The 19766-nt window shown below is 39.9% G+C and overlaps 1 protein-coding gene across 1 annotated transcript in view; it reads right to left on the bottom strand.

The window, feature by feature from the left end:
* Window positions 1-18262, bottom strand: part of LOC145351836 (CCR4-NOT transcription complex subunit 6) — a 74226-nt gene extending 55964 nt beyond the window's left edge. Inside the window, exons 1-2 of the mRNA XM_080201522.1 lie at window positions 18146-18262; window positions 4348-4469 (exon numbers count right to left, since the gene is read on the bottom strand). Coding sequence (XP_080057648.1) covers window positions 4348-4459 — 112 coding nt within the window. The 5' untranslated portion in view covers window positions 4460-4469; window positions 18146-18262. The remainder of the gene's footprint in view (window positions 1-4347; window positions 4470-18145) is intronic.
* Between the last annotated feature and the right edge of the window lie 1504 nt (window positions 18263-19766).

Here is a 19766-nt window from a genome sequence, read left to right as displayed (position 1 = left end):
CTAACATTCATAACTCTGCTGCCGTCTGATATGTTCCTAATGTATGCATTAGTACTCAAGTATAGAAGTTCGTCTTCCATACAATTTAAATAGAAACAAAATATTCATAACACAAATCATAGACTAGGCGTCACAGATTTAAAGCTTTAGGGAAGAAGTGCAAATGCATTGTGGAGAATAACTTTTTTTATGCAGTGAGTAACAATGATTGGAAACTTGCTCTCCTTGGGGGTGGTTACGCAGAGATAATCAATCATTGCAAAAGGAAACTGGTTAGACACTTGAAGGAATAAACTTTCAAGGATAGAAAGAGAAAACAGGACTGACTGGACTGTTTCATGGCATGCTGGCAGAATCGATCATTAGATTGGTTCCACTGGTCGGCGCAACATCAAGGGCCGAAGAGCCTACACTGCGCTGTAATGTTCTATGTTCTATGATCGGCCAAATGGTCAGCTTCTGTGCTGCAAAATGACTTGACAACTTGACAGCAAAAAGTTCATCCATGAAGTAACTTTAGGCAGTCCTACAGTCTGAGCTAACATTTGGTAAAACTAAAGCAGGTGGAATAATCAGAAACATTATAGGTTCAACAATACCTTGCAATTAAATAGGTGTCTTAAAATGGGCATAAAATCCTCCCAAACCATCTGCCAAGTTGTAGAAAATGTGGAAAGTGTCATTGACAGTACTGTCCAGCTGCAGTTCCTCAGCAATAACCTGTTCACTAAATCTCAGTTTGGGTGAGGCAGAGAGTGGGGGTCAATGGGTGCTATTCGGATTGGCGGTTGGTGACTAGTGGGGTGCCCCAGGGGTCGGTGCTGGGGCCTCAGCTATTTACCATTTATATAGATGATCTGGAGGAGGGAACCGAGTGCAGGGTGTCGAAATTTGCTGATGACACCAAGATTGGGGGAAAGGCAAATTGTGCGGAGGGTGTGGAGAGTCTGCAGAAGGATCTAGATAGGCTGGGCGAATGGGCCAGGAAATGGCAAATGGAATTTAATGTTGGCAAGTGTGAGGTGGTCCACTTTGGTAGGAAGAATGGTAGGAAGGACTATTACTTACGTGGCGAAAAACTGCAGCAGGCGACGGTGCAGAGGGACCTCGGGGTCCTTGTGCATGAGTCGCAAAAACCCAGCTTGCAGGTGCAGCAGGTGGTCAGGAAGGCGAATGGGATGCTGGCCTTCATAGCGAGGGGGATTGAATATAAAAGTAGGGAGGTCTTGCTGCAGCTGTATAGGGCATTGGTGAGGCCGCAGCTGGAGTACTGTGTGCAGTTTTGGGCGCCGCACCTGCGCAAGGATATTTTGGCCCTGGAGGGAGTGCAGAGGAGGTTTACTAGGCTGATACCGGAGTTGAGGGGATTGAGCTATGAGGAGAGGCTGAATAAACTAGGCTTGTACTCGTTAGAGTTTAGAAGAATGAGGGGAGATCTCATTGATACGTATAAGATGATGAATGGGATGGATAGGATAGAGGTGGAGAGACTCTTCCCGCTCAAAAAAGACAGTAGGACTAGGGGGCACAGCCTCAAGATAAAGGGGAGGCGGTTTAGAACGGAGTTGAGGAGGAACTTCTTCACTCAAAGGGTGGTGAATCTCTGGAATTCTCTGCCCGTTGAAGTGGTGGAGGCTGCCTCGCTAAATATTTTTAAGAAGCGGGTTGATGGGTTCTTGATAAGAGAGGGGATTAAGGGTTATGGGGAGAGGGCGGGAAAGTGGAACTGAGCCACAACAGATCAGCCATGATCTTATTGAATGGCGGGGCAGGCTCGAAGGGCTAGATGGCCTACTCCTGCTCCTATTTCTTATGTTCTTATGTTCCACCATAGGCACTCAATTCCAGACATCATTACAGCCTTTGCCCAAAATGTGAACAGAAGAGCTGAATTTCAAAAGCGAGTTGAAAGTGACTATGCTTGACCACAACTGTGGCCATAGCAAAATTGAAATCAGGAATCAGTGGAATGCTCTCTGCTTTTTGCAGCCCCATCATCAGATCCCCAGGACATTGTTTCAAGACTTTCCTGGAATAATGGCCATTGACTTTCTTTGCATTATAAAGTCAGAAGTGGGAATGTTTGCTGACAATTGCACATGTTTAATACATGCGTAACTCCTCAGATGCTGAGGTAATTTGAGTATGCATGCAACATTTAAGTTTGGGATGCTAAGTAACATTTACCCCATACAAATGGCAGGCAATGACCGCAACCAACAAGTCAGAACCCAATCCTGCCCTTTGATATGCAATGGCATTACCTTTGCTGAACTAAGCGACAGTGAAGGAACACAGACTTAAATTCCTGGTATTTCCTAACAGCATGTGGGTGCACCCATATCACAAAGGCTGCAAACAGGGCAACATGCTGACTCACCATCAGCTCTTTTATAGGGGCAATTAAGTATGACAATAAAGATTGGCCTGGCCAGCCATGCGCACATCCCACTATTTTTTTAAAGTCCCAAAGTGCTTCACAGGAGCATCAGCAAGCCACATTAAACATCAAGATTGGTGTACAAAAACATAATTTAAAAAACAGGTTTTATGGAGTTATGAAGAGAAAAAGAGAGGCTTAGGGAGCAAATGCCAAGCTTGAAGTCAAGGCAGTTGAAAGCACAATCAAAGATGGAGTAATGGAAATTAGGGATGGATATATGCCAGGATTAGTGGAATGCAAAGATATGTGGTGGTAGAGCTGGAGATTTCAGAGACAGGGAGAAGAAAGGCTGTAGACAACTTGAATACATAGATAAAAATTAAATTTGACGTGCTATCAAATTGGGATCCCAGAGTAGGTCAGCAAACAGTAATTTGCTGAGAGTTAGGATACAGACAGCAGAGCTCTGAATGAGTTGATGTTTGTGAAGTTTGTAAGATGAGTGCTGTTCAGGAGAGAGTTGGAAGTCAAGTTTGGATAATATTTTCAGCAGCAGCTAGGTGAAGACAGAGAAAGGCACTATTACACTGTGCTCTCAGTCTGAAATTATGCAAATGTTATAAAAGGATCACACTCAAACTATCCTGAGTGCATCTTGTAAACTTTAGATATTGCAACCAGTGGGTGCCAGCAATGTAAGGCCTGGATACAGAATGTAGTGACAGAGGCACCAGACAAGCAAACTATTCTCTCCAGACTCTTTTCAGCTTTAAACATTATAACTGTACAAATCAGTATAGGTATTTTACCAAGATAACAATCTGAATTTATATAGTGCCTTTCACAACTTCAGGTCATTCCAAAGCATTTAATAGCCAATTAAGTATTTCTAAAAGATTGTACTGGTTGCAATGTAGGAACCAGCAACCAAACTGGACATAGCAAGATCCCACATAAGAATGATAGAGTAAAGGAAGCCAATTGGTCTATCGTGTTTGTACCATATCTTTCAAGGTGCTCTTTTTTGAATAGTATTAATGAGGCTTATGAGGCACAAACAAGGCTCAAACTTCTGACTCGTACACCTTGTATATGGAGGAGAAAACATGCAGGGTTGAACTAAAATCGTATACGACAGACTAGGAAAGAGTTAGAGGATTCCCTTCTCTGCAGTATATTAGTTACGGTCCAGTAGCTTGAGACGCTTTATTTTAATAGTATCTCACAAATGACGAGATTTATGGGTTCAATTTCATAAACTGCCATGGTGGCATTTGACCTCACAACCCTTCTTGGTGGCCTTTGCAGATGACATTCAAATCTAGTACAGAATGATCTGATGGAAGTATCCAAATGATTTGCATATTAGATTCCTACAGTCTGAGCCCACAACACAATGTGGTTAAAGAAGAATAAATAAGACCACTGCTTTACATTACTCAAATTTCATATGATTCAAGGGCCTTACTCTGTATCTGTAATTTCACTATTTATGGTAACAAACAGCACACATTAGATGACAGGAAGAACTTCTATTATGTTCTGCAAAGTGTCTTCCATGTGAAAGCACAAATTAATAGTATTGGTCTTTACCATTACTGATACTTAACAAGAGCAAAAATCATACCAGGGTAGGGAAATAAACAGGTGACCAGAACATAAAGTTATGTTCAAACACAACAGAAAGAGCATTACTCTATCTAGCTGTGCTGTACTGGCTTCAATGATTAACATTGGGAAAGTATGTTGCATTGCTTAAAACTTATAACCTTCATAGTCAGCTGAAATAAAATGTCCTTGTGAAATCATATGATAATTGCAATATATTTCGAGTGAGTAAATATACTTAATGTTCTCCAAAGTTTGATGCGTTATTTTTAAATAAAAAAAAATAGGTGAAATGACAGATTCTTAATTAAACAGGACTATGTTCTAATTAGCCTGGTTCCATGTACAATACTTACCACTGATCTCCAATTCTGCCCAGTATGATTTCTTCCCATTTGCTGCTTCTTCTGAAGACATAATTGTATACATTCTCCGTGGATCAGGAGGATCATATTTTTCCTTGGGCATTCCGGTTACACTGAAATGGCAACATAAATTAAATACAGTGTGCTTACATTTCCAGAAAGTAAAATCAAATTTAATATTACACCATAAATTACACTCTTGTCAACCATTATAATCTTTACCCCATGCACTCAGAAGCTGAACCAGACGATTCAAAACCTTGTCCGTTTGACTCAGAGCTCAGTTTCAAACCACACATCCTTCTTACCAGAACTGGTTATTTTAACTTGAGGCATGACACGGTTGAAACCCTGATCCATGCTTTTGCAATCTCAAAACAACTTATTTAATTCCTACTGGCATATCTTCCACCAAACTCCAAGTAATGCATATACATGCTTGCATTAGGTCTTGTACACAGTCAAGCTTACTTACATCCCTTCACAGCATCCTGAACAGACATACCAACCTCCTCCGTGATGTACATTAGCTCCTAGTCTCTCATCATATTGAATTTTTTATCTCATCTCCAAATTTCCCTGTTCCCATTCCAGCATTCGTCTGCAGTTTTCTACAGCTCACTAACCCTTCTCATCTTTGAGTCCACAGACTCCAGCAAGGATTCTGTCCCTTCATCTATTGCAACTATTTTTCTCCCCTCACTCTAAAGAATCATTACATAGCTTCTACATGAATGTTGCACAATAGAATTGTAGCTTTGCTTTTGTGAAATGTTCAATTATGGCAGTGAATCACAGCACACTGCTGATGAATTCAACTCTAAAAAGAATTTGCACTATAGATTTAATTTGAACTCAACCATTTACCTGTATACTGGTCTCTTAATAATTGGTTTCATCCAGCCACTTTGCATGCGCAATACAAAATAGCCCTCAACAGTGTTCCAAGAAAGCTTCCTGAGGACTGCAGCTGAATTACAACTTAATTTTGCTATCAATTCCAATGATTATTCCTTTACCTTTGCATCTATTCCACAAAATTGAAATGCACATCTTTTGAGGTTTCAAAATTTTCTTCCCGCCATCACTCGCTCCCAAAATAAAAATTTGTGTCCAATAACATAATGCACTTGTTGCCAGGCCAGCACATTCACTGGAGGCCAAATCAGCCTACGTTTAACTAGTTTCTTAGAATTATATATAGAGTGAACAAATAATTTACACAGGACTGCTCATATGGCCTCAATCATAGGCAAACTGATTTTAGAGCTGCTTGACACACAACACTAATCAGTTCGTATTTTGTTCTACTTCAATTTATTTGGTGTTCTTTCCATAAGCAAGATATTATGGTAAAAGTTGAATGCAATGAATATTATTTCAATTATCACAATGAGTTACCAACATTTATCTACCAGAACTAGAGATGGCACTTTTTTTTAAAAGACCAAATGTAACATTTGGCAGCAAAATGGCATGTACCACATTTACAATATTACAGGTATTTTAAATGGTATTTCTAATATAGTTATGTTGCAATGGCATGTTCAGGATCACATTTAAGGGAACTGAGAAAGTGAAGACAAGATAGCCTGTACAGGATACTGAAATTATGAGGTCAGCTTAGCTAATGAAACATTAAAATGCATGCATGCATTTTATAAGAAATACAACCTGAGAGGCTGCAAGGTGACTTGGACAGGCTGACTGAGTGGGCAAATACAATATAATGTGGATAAGTACGAGGTTATTCACTTTGATGGCAGAAACAGGAAAGAAGATTATCTGAATGGTGGCATTTAGGAAAACAGGAAGTGCAACATGACCCAAGTGTCATGGTGGAATAGTCGCTGAAGAATTCTCCACCACAAAGTTGTTGGGGCCGGTTCGTTAGATATGTTCGAGAGAGAGCTGGACATGGGCCTTGCAATTAAAGGGATCACAGGGTATGGAGAGAAAGTGGGAGGGGAATACTGAAAGTGCATGATCAGTCATGATCATATTGAATGGTGGGATAGGGTCAAAGGGCCAAATAGCCTATTCCACCTATTTTCTACGTTTATCAACAGAAGCAAATTACATTGAACTATGGACTTAAGACATACAAATTTAGAAACTATGTACATGATTTTACTCAATTAATAAACAATTTTTGCATTTTTCCTGGCAATTATTTGGTTAACAGTACTGTAATGGTTAGACAACTGGACTAGCAATTCTGAGAATACAGAAATTAAATGAGACCATATAAAATTCTGGAGAAAAATAAACAACCAATACCAGTAAAAATGATCATGATGGTGTTGGAGTGTCCTAAAAATCTAACTTGTTCCCTAAATTTATTGAACTGCAAGCCACTCAACCTATCAAACTGTTGCAGAGTGGTTTAAGAACACCACAATCTTTTCAGGTCAACTAATCCAGTGATGCCTAATCCAAAGTCCGAACCTTCTTAAAGACTCTGGCTTAAAAGTCTTTAAGCCGACAGTCCTGGTTTTATCATCACCAGCTATTAGCAACAGGATACGAAAATATAGTTTCTTTACCCTTAATAAATACTCAACATATCCAGCTGCACAGAATAATTCATAAGCACCCCGGCCCTCTATTCCCATGACATTTGGTTAAAATTTGAGAACTAAAACACAAATGGCATCACCGCTTCACTGCCTGGACGCTGAAGGACCTTTCAAGTCTTCAGATCTCATTCATACAGAAACTTATGAATAGCATATTTCAAACTGGACAAAATCAAAAATGTTCAAAGTTCACACAGGTTACTAACGTCTAGTAATCTATATTTCCCCATGATACTTCAGTCTTTCAGGTCCTCAGTACCACCATCAGCAGAAACATATAACAGTTGAAATTTTAGAATTTTCCATGACCACAGTTGATCAAAGGTTCAATTCCTGCAAGTGGGGAATCACGAAAGCATAAACTAAAAATGTGATCAGTTCCTTGGACTTGCAAGTCATTTACTGCCATAAAAATTATCCAATTACTAAGGAACAAGTAACAAACTGGAATTACATATCAAAGAAAATCGGAAAAACTTTTATGAACCAATTTTTAATAAAGACTTGGTGATAATTTTGTAGAGATCAGTTTTGCTGTTATACACTACATGACCATCTGACCAGAAGTTGTGCAAATGGCCTGCTTCCCAAGGTAATTTGAAACAATTGGCAGGACACTGTATGTGATTTATTGTTGTCACATGTATTAGTATACAGTGAAAAGTATTGTTTCTTGCGTGCTATACAAAGCACACTGTAAATAATGAAGGAAAGGAGTGCAGAATGTAGTCTTACAGTCGTAGCTAGGGAATAGAGAAAGACCAACTTAATGCGAAGTAGGTCCATTCAAAAATTTGATGGCAGCAGTTTTTGAGTTGGTTGGTACATGATCTCAGACTTTTGTATCTTTTTCCCAATAGAAGAAGGTGGGAGAGAGAATGTCCAGGGTATATTACAAAGGGCACCAATTTTTGGCAATTACCTTAAACTCCTTTTTTCCACTATTCTTTTGAGCAAAGGCAGAAATGTTACCTGTGCAAGCTCCACAAATATTAAAGCTAGTCAGACAATAGTTCCTCAACCCCAACAAGCACTAAATAAATAAGTAAAATTAGCAATTGGGAAATGTAAATTATAGCATATGCAGGAATCATTTGAAACAATAAGGTTTTAGATCACTAGCATAAATTAAAGTAGCAAAATAAATCTCTATCATTTAATACACACAGAAGAAATGTGTATACATGGAATGTGGCCACTTTCAGTTCACCTTCATACTCAAAGCTAATTTTCCTAAGTATAATCGTTTATGTAACAACTTTAAATTTGTAAAATGTCCCAAGGATTATAAGCAAATAAAAATTTAAACTAAGCCAATGGTGTCAAAATTCAGGTGACCAAAAGCTTAGTCCAAGAGGTAGAAAGGAGCATCTTAAAATGAGGAAAGGTGAGAAGGGTGGGGATTCCAGAGCCTACAGCCTTCGGTGAGACAAAAGGAAGTGGGGATGCACAGAAGGTCAGAGATGAGGTGCATCAAGTCTCACGGTTGAAGGATTAGAGAAGGTTACAGGTAGAGAGGACATGAAAGGAATTGATCCTGAGAATGGGAATTTTAAAACAGTAGGTCAGAGTTTATTGCCCATCCTTCATTGCCCTCGAGAAGGTGGCAGTGGATTGCCTTCTTGAACTGCTGCAGTCCCTAAGGTGTAAGTACACTTAGTGCTGTTAGGGAAGGAAATCGAGGATTTTGACCCAGTGACAGTGAAGGAATGCCAAAATATTTGTAAGTCAGGAAAGTGAGTGACTCGGAGGGGAACTTCCAAATGTTGATGTTTCTGTGTCTGCTGTCCTTGTTCTTCGAGATGGCAGCAGTCGTGGGTTGAAAGATGCTGCTGAAGGAGCATTGATGATTTCCTGAAATGCACTCTGTAAATGAAATACACTGCTGCCGCTATTCTTTGATGGTAGGCAGAGAGAATGCTTGTGGAAGAGCTGCCAATCAAGAGGGTTGCTTTGTCCTGGATAATGTCAAGCTTCTTGAGAGTTGATGGAGCTGTCCTAATCCAGGCAAATGGGAGAGTGTTCCATCACACTCCTGACTTATGCCTTGTAGATGACAGACAGGCTTTGGGGAGTTAGATGGTGAGTTACTTGCTGCAGGATTCCTGGCCTTGGACTTGCACTTTTAATCACAGTATTTATATGGCTAGTCCAGTTCTGTTTCTGGTCAATGGTAACCCCAGAACGTTGACAGTAAGGGATTAAGCAATAGTAATGCCATTGAATATCAAGGGGTCTTAGTCAAGATTTGCTCTAGTTGAAGATGGTCATTGCCTGGCAATCTAAGGCTGGATATTGTCCAGGGCCTGTTTCATTTGGACATAGTCTGCTTAAGTATCTGAGGAGTCATAAATGGATCAGTAAACATCCCCACTTTTGAAGTAACCAAAGAAGCAACATAAGATGGCTGTGCCTAGAATACTACCCTGAACAGTGGCAGTGATGTCCTGGAATTGAGATGATTGACTTCCAACAATGACAACCATCTTCCTTTGTGCCAGGTATAATTCCAATCAGCAGTGGGTTTCCCTTGATTCTCACTAACTCTAATTTTGCTAGGACTCATTGATGCCACATTCAGTCAAATGTTGCCTTGATGTCAAGAGCAGTCACTTTCGCCTCACCTCTGGAATTCAGCTCTTTTGTCCATGTCTGAACCAAAGTGTAATGAGGTCAGGAGATGAGTGACCCTGATGGAACACAAACTGAGTGCAGATTATTGTGAAGCAAGTGCCATTAGGTAGTGCTGTTGATGACCCTTTTTATCACTTTACTGATGTTCAAAGGTAGACTGATGGGGCGGTAGTTGGCCAGATGGATTTTTCATGCTTTGTGTACATAGGATATATCTGGCAATTTTCCACATTTCCATGTAGTTCTAGCAAGTTAGGAAAAGAAGACAATGCAACAAGCTTCAATTTCAACAACTGGGTTTCTATAAGTCCCTTAATGTTGCAAAAAATCACACTGTGCTTCACAGGATGAGAAATCAAGCTTAGTAACAACCACAGGACACAAAACTTTACAACCTAGGAGGCAAACATTTGGTTCACCATTATTGTGCTGCTTCTTTACCGTAGCAATCCAAAATTATCATCCCTCGTAACCCGGATCACCTGCATCAAATATGTAAGATTTCTCCTAAAAGACACAATTCCCTGTTAACAGCCTTTGGGAAAAAATTCCAGGCAGTTGGAACTCTCGGTGTCAAAACATTTTGCCTTATCTCTCTCCTCATTAAGTCTCCTCACAGTCATTACTGTTCTTGTGGAAATAATGATTTAGTTCATCCTCATAAATATAGTTTCTCAGTTCCACTACCATCCTTGTGAATCAGAAGGAATGCTTCATGGTGGTTTTAATGCCTAAATCTGTGCTCCAGCACTGTGACTTACTTATTTGGTATTTTTGTTATTCTTGTTCTTGATACTCAATTTATAAAACTCAAAATGCTGTTGTCCTTTTAATAGTTTTATCTGTCAACAATTACTCTTAAATGATGAAGAGACCATATCTTGAAAGAAATAAAAAAAGATTTCTGCTACTTTGAAGACCATGGAGAGAATCAGATACACAAAAATGAAAGTTGTTTGCAGTAAGAGTGAGTTATGTACTGTACATTTCAATAATCAGAAAAAGAGTATACTGGAGCTGATGGAAGTGATCAATGTGAAGAAATAGAATGGGAAACATAACAAGAGAAGTGAGAAACTGCAAGTCAAAAAAGGAAGTCACAGAAAGAGCCAGAGAAAATAGAGCAATTTAAGATAAAATTAAAAAGTCACAAATGTGGCTCGAGTGCAAATCCACACAATGGCAATGTTTGAAAGAGGTTGCTCTTGAAGGGGAAGGGATAGAAAAAAAGCAGAACTAAATATATAATTACGAATACATTCAAGTTAAAATTAACTAAATAAGAGACACCTTGCAATTTTAACAATTGAACAATAAACTGCAAAGTTTGAAATGCTGACTTGCAAATTATTTGGTGCAGCAGTCTAGATATTAGTGAACACATTAATGTTCAAGGTAAACCTAACCATAGCTCTCTAAGTTGATTGTAATACAGGGATTGCTGCACTTGTCATCTGAAGAGAGGAACAATTTTGCTTTTGGTAATTAAGTTATAATCCTTCCATAAAATGCAACTGTCAAAACATTAAACAGCAAATAACTTCAATCTTAATAATGCACCGACCAAAGTGAACCAAATCAAAGCCTCCCAGCCACAACTACGTTGGCATTGTAAAAGTAAGATTTAGGACCTTTTGCTCAAAGAACAGATCTATGACTCAACATAAATGACAAAATTATCTTCAACAATTCTATGATTCAAACAATGTAAATAAATTTTCATTTCTAAGGCAAAATAAATCACAGCTTGTTTTGTTACAAATTAAAATAACATTTTGACTAACAGGCCTAGAGTCTTTAAATTATAAGCTTCAACGGTTCTTAGCAACACAGAGTTGGACATATTCAAATTGTACAATCACTGTCATATCTCTGTTAATCGCCATACCAAAATCATTTAACCTAATATCTCTTAATATGATCTAATGTAAAATTGTCTAATAATGCTCCTGTGAAATACTTTGGATGTTATTGTTCAGGGCACTTCATAAATGCAAGTTGTTTTGTTATTCCAGAACTTCAAACCAACAGAAGCTGAGCAAACAGCATAAATCATTTGAAATAACAATGAATATTTTATAAATATAAATCATATGATAAAGCAATCTTTAGATCCACACTTCATAGAATACCAACAAAAATCTAAATGGAATCTACAACTTAAAATAAAAGGCTGTTGGTTTCTATTTGATAAAAAAGATATCAATGTACCCTTGAAACTTTAAAGATTTAAAAATAATCTACCTGCAATCAAAGTTTTATATATATTTCAGTTCCATGAACTTCTGATCCATGGAAAAGCACTACGTCTTTTACCACACACTTTTAAAATCAGTACAAACGATAACACAGAACTAAGAATCCTCTGTCCATGATTTTGGTTTATCGAAAGCAGTGTGTTAATAAATAAATGTCCCACCATTACCCAAGATCAAATCACAAACCACCAAATTAGAACTTTCTTTTACCTGAACAAAGAATATGATTTCATTGAAAGAAACATGCTCTTGCACACTATTTGGAGAGGGGGAAATAGGTAATGGCGAGTCTAGTCAGGAAAGGGATGGACGTAGGAAGGGTTGCAAGGCAAGTGAGGTGGAAGAGCAGGTTTTTTTTGCATTGACAATGAAGCCATGGTTGAAAACATTTACTCTTAACAGACTTGACCAGATACTGTGCTTAGAATTAAGTTATTAGTTACAATTATTCGGTTATTATATTTTAGGGCTGTAGTTTCAAATTTAGGATAAACTCATCATTATCCAAGATGACCATAGGCTGCTCTCCCCTCTGAGGGGAAGAACTGACTGGTTGTAATTTAACCTGAGGATCACTATACCTCAGGTGAGGGGCACGATTAAGAAGGGAGGCCTTCATGAAACTGGCATAGAAATTGAACAGTGGTAAATGAAAAGCATCTGCTTGTCAGTAAGGCCTGGGTGGTTTGGTTAGAAATCAAAGGAAGGTTCAGATTGTTTAACTGACAAGATACAAAGTAATTATGGTTGAGACAATAGTCTCTGAATTTACAATGAGTAGACCATGAGAATCGGCAGCACAGTGGCTAGCACTGCTTCCTCACTTCGTTAAGGATTCGATTCCGGCCTTGATAATTGTCTCTGTGGAGTTTACACAATCTCCCTGTGTCTGTGGGAGTTTCCTCTGGCTTCATCCCACAATCCAAAAATGTGCAGATTGGATGAATTAGCCATGCTAAATTCCCCTCTGGTGTCCAACGATGAGTAGGTTAGGTGGATTAGGCATTATAAATGGGATTATGGGGATAAGGATGAGTGAAGGGCCTGGGAGAGACACTCTTTCAGAGAGTCAGTGCAGACTCAATGGGCTGAATGACCTCCTTCTGCACTGAAGGAAATCTATGATTCCCAAAATCCCAGAAAGGTATTGGGATTGTACTTCTAAGATGAAAGGGAGTTGAGATGAAGAACAGCTAACCTTGTATCTTAGAAGAAAAGCGAATGTGTCTCAAGTTGCAATGGGGAAGAGAGCAAAGTCATTTTTGAGATCAACTTCTACAAATCAGTTAATACCACAGACAGCAGACAGAAAGGGCTGCTTGACATTGCAAGCTATTACAGCCAAACTGGGGACAGAGATTCTTCATTCATCAAAGGATTCTGGCAGACTCATTCTGGCATGGTCAGTGAGAAGGACAATCATTGGAACTTTACTGGTGGTGGAGAATTTATGAATCTCTAAGAGAGCTGAAAAAAACACCTGGAGTTGGTCACGAAGTTACTACTCAGCAAAATGGAGATAATAGAACCTGGGAATAACTGTAGACTGTTTCCTAAAAGGACTGTAATTCATGGAGATTGTCATGGATAATAAACATACAAGGCAGTGTCACTTTCCTGTAGCTACAGTTTAAGCTGCTGACAAAAAAAAGTGTTTAGTCATTTGTTAAAGAAAAGATTTTAGAAGATGAAATCTTGCCATGCCATTCTTTCAGCTAACAACTGACGTTGAATACCTGGTGATCAGTTTCAATGGAGAACCTAACATACTACATGCATTTCTTTCCTCAAACATCCACTCAAGAGTCACAGCGAATTATCTTAATTTGCTACAGCAGCATCCATATGCAATTACAGAAAGATTTACAAGCAACATTCAAAAACATTTCTCATACAGAAACTTTACATTATGCTTAAGAAAATATGTCTGTTTAAAAAGAAATTTGGTTCATTTTTAAATCCATAAAATTAAACTGATTATTGTTGCAAGCTACCAAATTGTTAGGAGATAGAAATTAATGGCTTGCGTAAGTTACACAGTCCTAATTATCTGTATCCATCTTTAAGTTCTGACATGAAGCACACCACAAAATATAGGACTGAGTGAGGTGCAAACAATATTTGCATATTCTTAGCTTTTTCCAGCTTAAAACCTTTAGCTAAGTGAATTGGTTGTTACAGACAGAGAGTGGTTTAGTGCCTATGGGAGTTTGGCAGATAGCATCAAGACCCTAAATGGAAGTACTGGATAGCTTGTTATACGAGGAAATGTTACTTAATTCTAGTAGTTATAACGTAAGAAGGCATAATGGGCCAAATGGTCTCTGTTATCCCAACCTATCTTATTACATGGAAAGAACCGAAACAAAGGCTGGAATTCGCTAGCCATTCAGGCCTTGCCAGCATTGCCAGATCTTTGTTCACTGCAGCAGTGCAGGAATATCCTGCTGGCGCGAACAGCTGGAGAATCCCACCTAAAGTCTCAAGATATAGTCTGTCACTAAATATATTATTTGGAAAAGATCACAGTCTAACCATCATGTTGAAGTTTGAACACCGGGTTATGGCAGGTTGTGGGAGAGTATAACGTACCAGGATCAACGGTTTAAGCTATGAAATGAGAATAGAGAAGATACAGACAGAGCAATAAAAATTGATATCAAGGAAAAAGTGGCATTAAGGAGCCCTAGCAAAAGTGAAGCCAATGGAAAACAAATGGAGTCATACCAAGCCATAAAAGGAAAATGATAGTAGCTGCTCAAAGTCAATTACCTCAGTCCCAGGGCATTGCTGCAGAAGTGCCTCAGGGTAATATCCTAGACCCAACCGTCTTTAGCTGCTTCATCAATGACTTTCCTTCCAACATAAGATCAAACTGGGGATGTTCACTGATGATTGTGCAATGTTAGCTTCTGTTTCCAACACCACAGACGCTGATACAGCTAATGCCAAGACTGGTTGATCAATAAGTTCACGGATTAAATGAAAGCTGGTGGAGTGGTAAATAATGAGGATGGCCTTAGACTGCAGGAGGATATAGACAAGCTCATCAGATGGGCTGATCAGTGGCAAATGGAATTCAATCAGCATAAGAATGAGGTGATGCACTTGAGGAGGACAAACAAGACAAGGAAATACGTAATGAGTGGCAAGATCCTGGAAGCACCGAAGATCGGAGGGACCTTGTTGCGCATGTACAGCGGTCCCTCAAGGTAGCAGGATGGGTGGATAAATTAGTTAAAAACGCATACAGTAGGCAGAGTTTCAGATCAGGGAGGTTATGCTGGAACTATATGAAACATTGGTTAGGTGACATCTAGAATATTATATTCAATTCTGGCATTCATATTATAGGATGGATGTAATAGCACTGGAGAGGATTCAGAGGAGATTTATGAGGACGTTGCCAGGGCTGGAGGGTTTTAAGCTACAAAGAGAGCATGGATAAACTAGAGTTGTTTTCCTTGGAGCAGGGGAGACTGAGGGGGACATGACTGAGAAGTATAAAATTATGACAGGCATAGGCAGACAAGAAACTTGTCCTCTTGGTGGAGGGCCAATAACTGGGAAGGGTAGATTTAAGGCAAGGGGCAGAAGGTTTAGAGAGCTTGTGAGGAGTATCTTTTTCACGCAAAATGTCATGGGAGTCAGGAAGTCACTGCCTGAAAAGGTGGTGAAGGCAGAGTCCTTCCCAACATTTAAATATTTAGATGGACACTTCTAATGCCAAGACATACAAAGCTATGGGCCAAGTGCTGGAAAATGGGATAAGAATAATTAGGTGGCTGCTTTTGACTGGTGCAGATGCAATAGGCCGAAGGGCCTTTTCTGTGTTGTGGACCTCTATGATTAACATTCAGGCTAGGCCTGATAAGTGGCAAGTAACATCATTTCCAACAAAACATAATTTCAACTATCCATCCTTGACATTCAATACCATTACTACCCCTGCAAACCTACCAACATCCTGGGGTTACCAATAACCAGAAACCGAATTGGACCAGCCATATAAATATTGTAATTACAAAAGCATGTCAGAGCCTGGAAATTCTGGGCCTAATCATGAGCTATAAAACACAAGTTAGGAATGTGATGGAATACTCTTCAGTTGCATGGATGAATGCAGCTCTAACAACACTCAAGATACTATATCACCTGGAACACATCAGCCCAATTGATCAACAACTCAACCACCACTTTAAACTTTCACTTTCCCCACAATCAATGCAGTTAGCTGTGTGTATCATATAAAACAAATACTTTTGCAGCTCATTAAGGCTCCTCCAACAGCACCTTCCAAACCCTATGACATCTCCTACTGCGAAGGACAAGGAAAACAAATGCATGGGAACACCACCACCTGCATGTTCTCCTCCAAGCCACACAACATCCCAACTTGAAACGAGATCTCCATTTCTTTACTGTCACAAGATCAAAATCCTGGAAATCCCTTCTCAGCAGCACTGTTAATGTGCCTACACCAGATAAGACTACAAAGGTAGTTCAAGAACACGGCTCAACACAACCTTCACAAGGGCAATAAGGGATAAACAAATGCTGGCCTTGCTGGCAACCACATGCCCTGGAAAAAGAAAATAGAATATACTAGAAGCCAAGTCAAACAACATACGAGGAATTAACTTTTTGGATTTGCACCTTTTATCAACATATACAGTCAAAGCTAACTAGTCTATTCCCTTCACAGACATTGTCTGATCTGAGTGCTTTCAGCATTGTTTTCATTTTATATTTTCAGCTGCTCATATAGTTGAACAGGAGAGCTGAATTAGATACTAAAATTGGTGAGAGATCCTGATAAATTAAACAAAGGACAAACAAAAGAAAGAAGACATTTCTGAATTAAGGATCTGAAGAGCCTGACCTGAAATATTGATGGAAGCAAAATTCCTAATCATTAACCTCAAAGAAGGTAGTAGGAAACATTGGAAGAAACGCCCAAGATTACAGGAAAAGGACAAAGAATTAAGAATGAGACCTGGCACATGTACATTTGGCTGCAGAACCTGCTGTGCTGTTGAACCTTATGATTCCAACTGTAACTTTGCGTAGTTGGGTTCATAAAACTCTACTGCTAAGTTGAAAATCATTTCACCCAAATGTTTAGTCAATAAAGTTGAATCACAAAATAAACGTACAAAAGAGAAGCCCCTGCGCTTTATATTTCATCAGAGAAAACACTTCCTGTACACTACAGCCCTTAACGTTGAAATTGTATTTTCACCTGTTTTTCATAATCTGCAGGGTGGCTCAAAGGACAGTCAATCGCAGTAGCTGCATGTGGTAAATACTGGTCGGTGGGGCTTTTTTTAAACAATCGCCATCGGTATATTTTGAATTACCATTAAAAATATAACATCATAGCATAGGATGTTTTGTCCACGTTATCGACTTTAATGGGTCATTTCATTCGAAGTTCGCGTCTACAAACTGAAGAGGTAGTTTTGTAAACTTAACCAGTTGCTCAGGTCGAACAAAAATAGATAGAAGGCTGAAAATGTGGCTGTCGAGTTAAGTGGAGAATTACAAACGTGAAACTATTACTTTTCTAACAGTTCGAATTGCCTTTCGTTTTCCAGATGCTGTACCTGCGTTCGCTTACCAAGTGAACCGGTAAAATACTATGCTCCCCGCACACAAGAAAGTAAATACACCCCTGCTGTAATTTGCAGACTGATCGAGTCCCCCCCCCCGCTCCAATATCACCTATTACTAGTATTTACCATGATCAAACTGGGACGGAAAGAACTACGTTCTGGATCAACCTATCTTCATCGCGGATGTCCCGCCCTTCCACTGCAGCCACTGGCTGGAAAAACCCCGCCGGGCCCGCACATTGGTGAATGGGTCGTGTTTGAGTGGCGGGGCCGCCTGTCAATCAAAGCAGACGGCTAGACTTCCGCCACCAAGCTTGGTCGCCCCATCGTTCAAATAAAAGCATCTCCCCCCTCCCCCTTTACTACCAACAACGTGTAGGCCGCGCATTGACTACATAAAAGAAAGCGACTGGAGTTTTTCCGTCCGACCCAGTCTCCGGTGACTTTTGACGGAAATACGCGGCTCCAAATAAAACGGAGTCGGGGTGGAGAGAAAAGCCAGTCGTTTTTTTTAAAAAAAACTTTGAGCCGAAAGTTCTAAATTCAAACACCTCGCTCGGCTTGGCATGTTTACACGTTACAGATAAATACCTCTTTTTTTAAATTTTGGGGCCCGAGCAAAAGGGGGCCGGGGGGGGAAAGGGGAGGGATCAGCGGGGGGACCTCGCAACGAGGGTGTGAGAAAAGGCATATTTTCCCCTACCTGCGAACACATAACAAAAAGTTCTAGATCTTTCTTCCCTCCGCCTGTGAAGCCAGCGAGCCCGTTCTAAAAGCAAACAATCATCATGGCGCCCACTTTCCATTATTTCCCGGAGAGTTTTCCCCTCCTTTGCGGCTCGCTGATTGGCTGCGGCGCGGACCGTACCATTCGGCCTCACGTGAAGAGCGGCCCAGAAGGGGGAAAGTGGGAGCTGGCGGGCTCGCGCCCTTGGCGGGGTGTGGGGGCTGCGGCGCTTGAGAGCAGCGCGAGCCTACCCAGGGCTAACGGCCGACTCTGGGGGGGCCAGCGATAGCCGCTCACCTGCACAACCGGGCGGTCAGGAGACACCCTGTGTTTTTAATTTTGTCTCCGTATTCGCACACATATATAATTTCCAAGGAGATGTTTATATCCGACGGCATAGATTTGGAAGGTTATACAAACGCTTTTTTTAAAATCTTATAAACCGATACTGGGTTAGAAACTATCGAGTGCGTGTTTATATTGAAAGCGGTGTCTTTTGTTTGGTGTGAGGGGTTGGATATAATTGTACCCCTAACTGATTCAATAATATTGGGCGCAAGCTGTGCTGTTTCTTTGATGTCTCTTGAAAATTTTGTTTATTTCGTCAAAAGTAGCGTCAGAGGAAATTTTGGGAAGTTTGGTGTCCAAGTATTATGGTTTAGTACGTGTATAGATCCTATTGTGGAATAGAAGTTTGCTACAACATGAGGGTCAAAATATTATGTTTTCTTTCTCAAAACTTTATCGGAGTTAGTTTTTTAAGGGAGTTTATTTGCAGATAAAAATATTATGGTTTCTTTTTCAAAACTTTGGAGTTTTTAGGAAATATTTATTCATTATATCTGTTTTTTTGAATTTGGAATTTATTGAAGTTAACTGGGTGGCATAGTGGTTAGTACTGCTGCCTCAGGGACCTGGGTTTGATTCCTGGCTTAGATCACTGTCAGTGTGGAGTCTGCATGTTCTCCCTGTGTCCGTGTGGGTTTCCTCCAGCTGCTTCAGTTTCCTCTCTGTCCAAAAGATGCATTAGCCATGCTAAATTATCCCTCAGTGTACCCGAACAGGCACCAGACTGTGGCGACTAAGTGATTTAATATAAGCCTACTAGTGACTAATAAACAAACTTTACTTTTTCAGTCCCACAATGTAGTCCAGTCAGGACCTGGTCGCACCAAGAATTTCAACTCCAGCTGGGTGTGGAATGCCATTCACAATTATATAACCCTTAAATGTTCTTCCAACACCTGAACTTTGGCAAAACATCACTCATTTTTCTAGCCACTATCTCTTTTGCCTTCTTATGCTGCTTTCTTTGCTTCCATTAAACTCCAACTCTTGCAGAATAACAGCCATAGTTTTTTCTATTATGTGCTGCCCCATTTCGGATCTTTCCTGTCAACCCATGGTAGGGCATTTGCCCCCTTAAAGTATTTGCTGCCTCTGTTCCTCAAGTTTCTAATTGAGATACTCACTGGTCTCTGTTATCTGTATCATTTGCCCTTTGCTATTGACACTCCAACTATCTCTATTATCCCCATCGTTTTAAGAGAAATGCTGGAAATACTCAACAGATCAGCCAATATCTTTAGAGAGAGAA

This window comes from Carcharhinus amblyrhynchos, chromosome 13 (assembly GCF_965287045.1).
Source record: "Carcharhinus amblyrhynchos chromosome 13, sCarAmb.v2.hapA, whole genome shotgun sequence".
NCBI lineage: Eukaryota > Metazoa > Chordata > Chondrichthyes > Carcharhiniformes > Carcharhinidae > Carcharhinus > Carcharhinus amblyrhynchos.
Note: the sequence above shows the minus strand (reverse complement) of the source record. Positions and strands in the feature narration are given on the sequence as shown.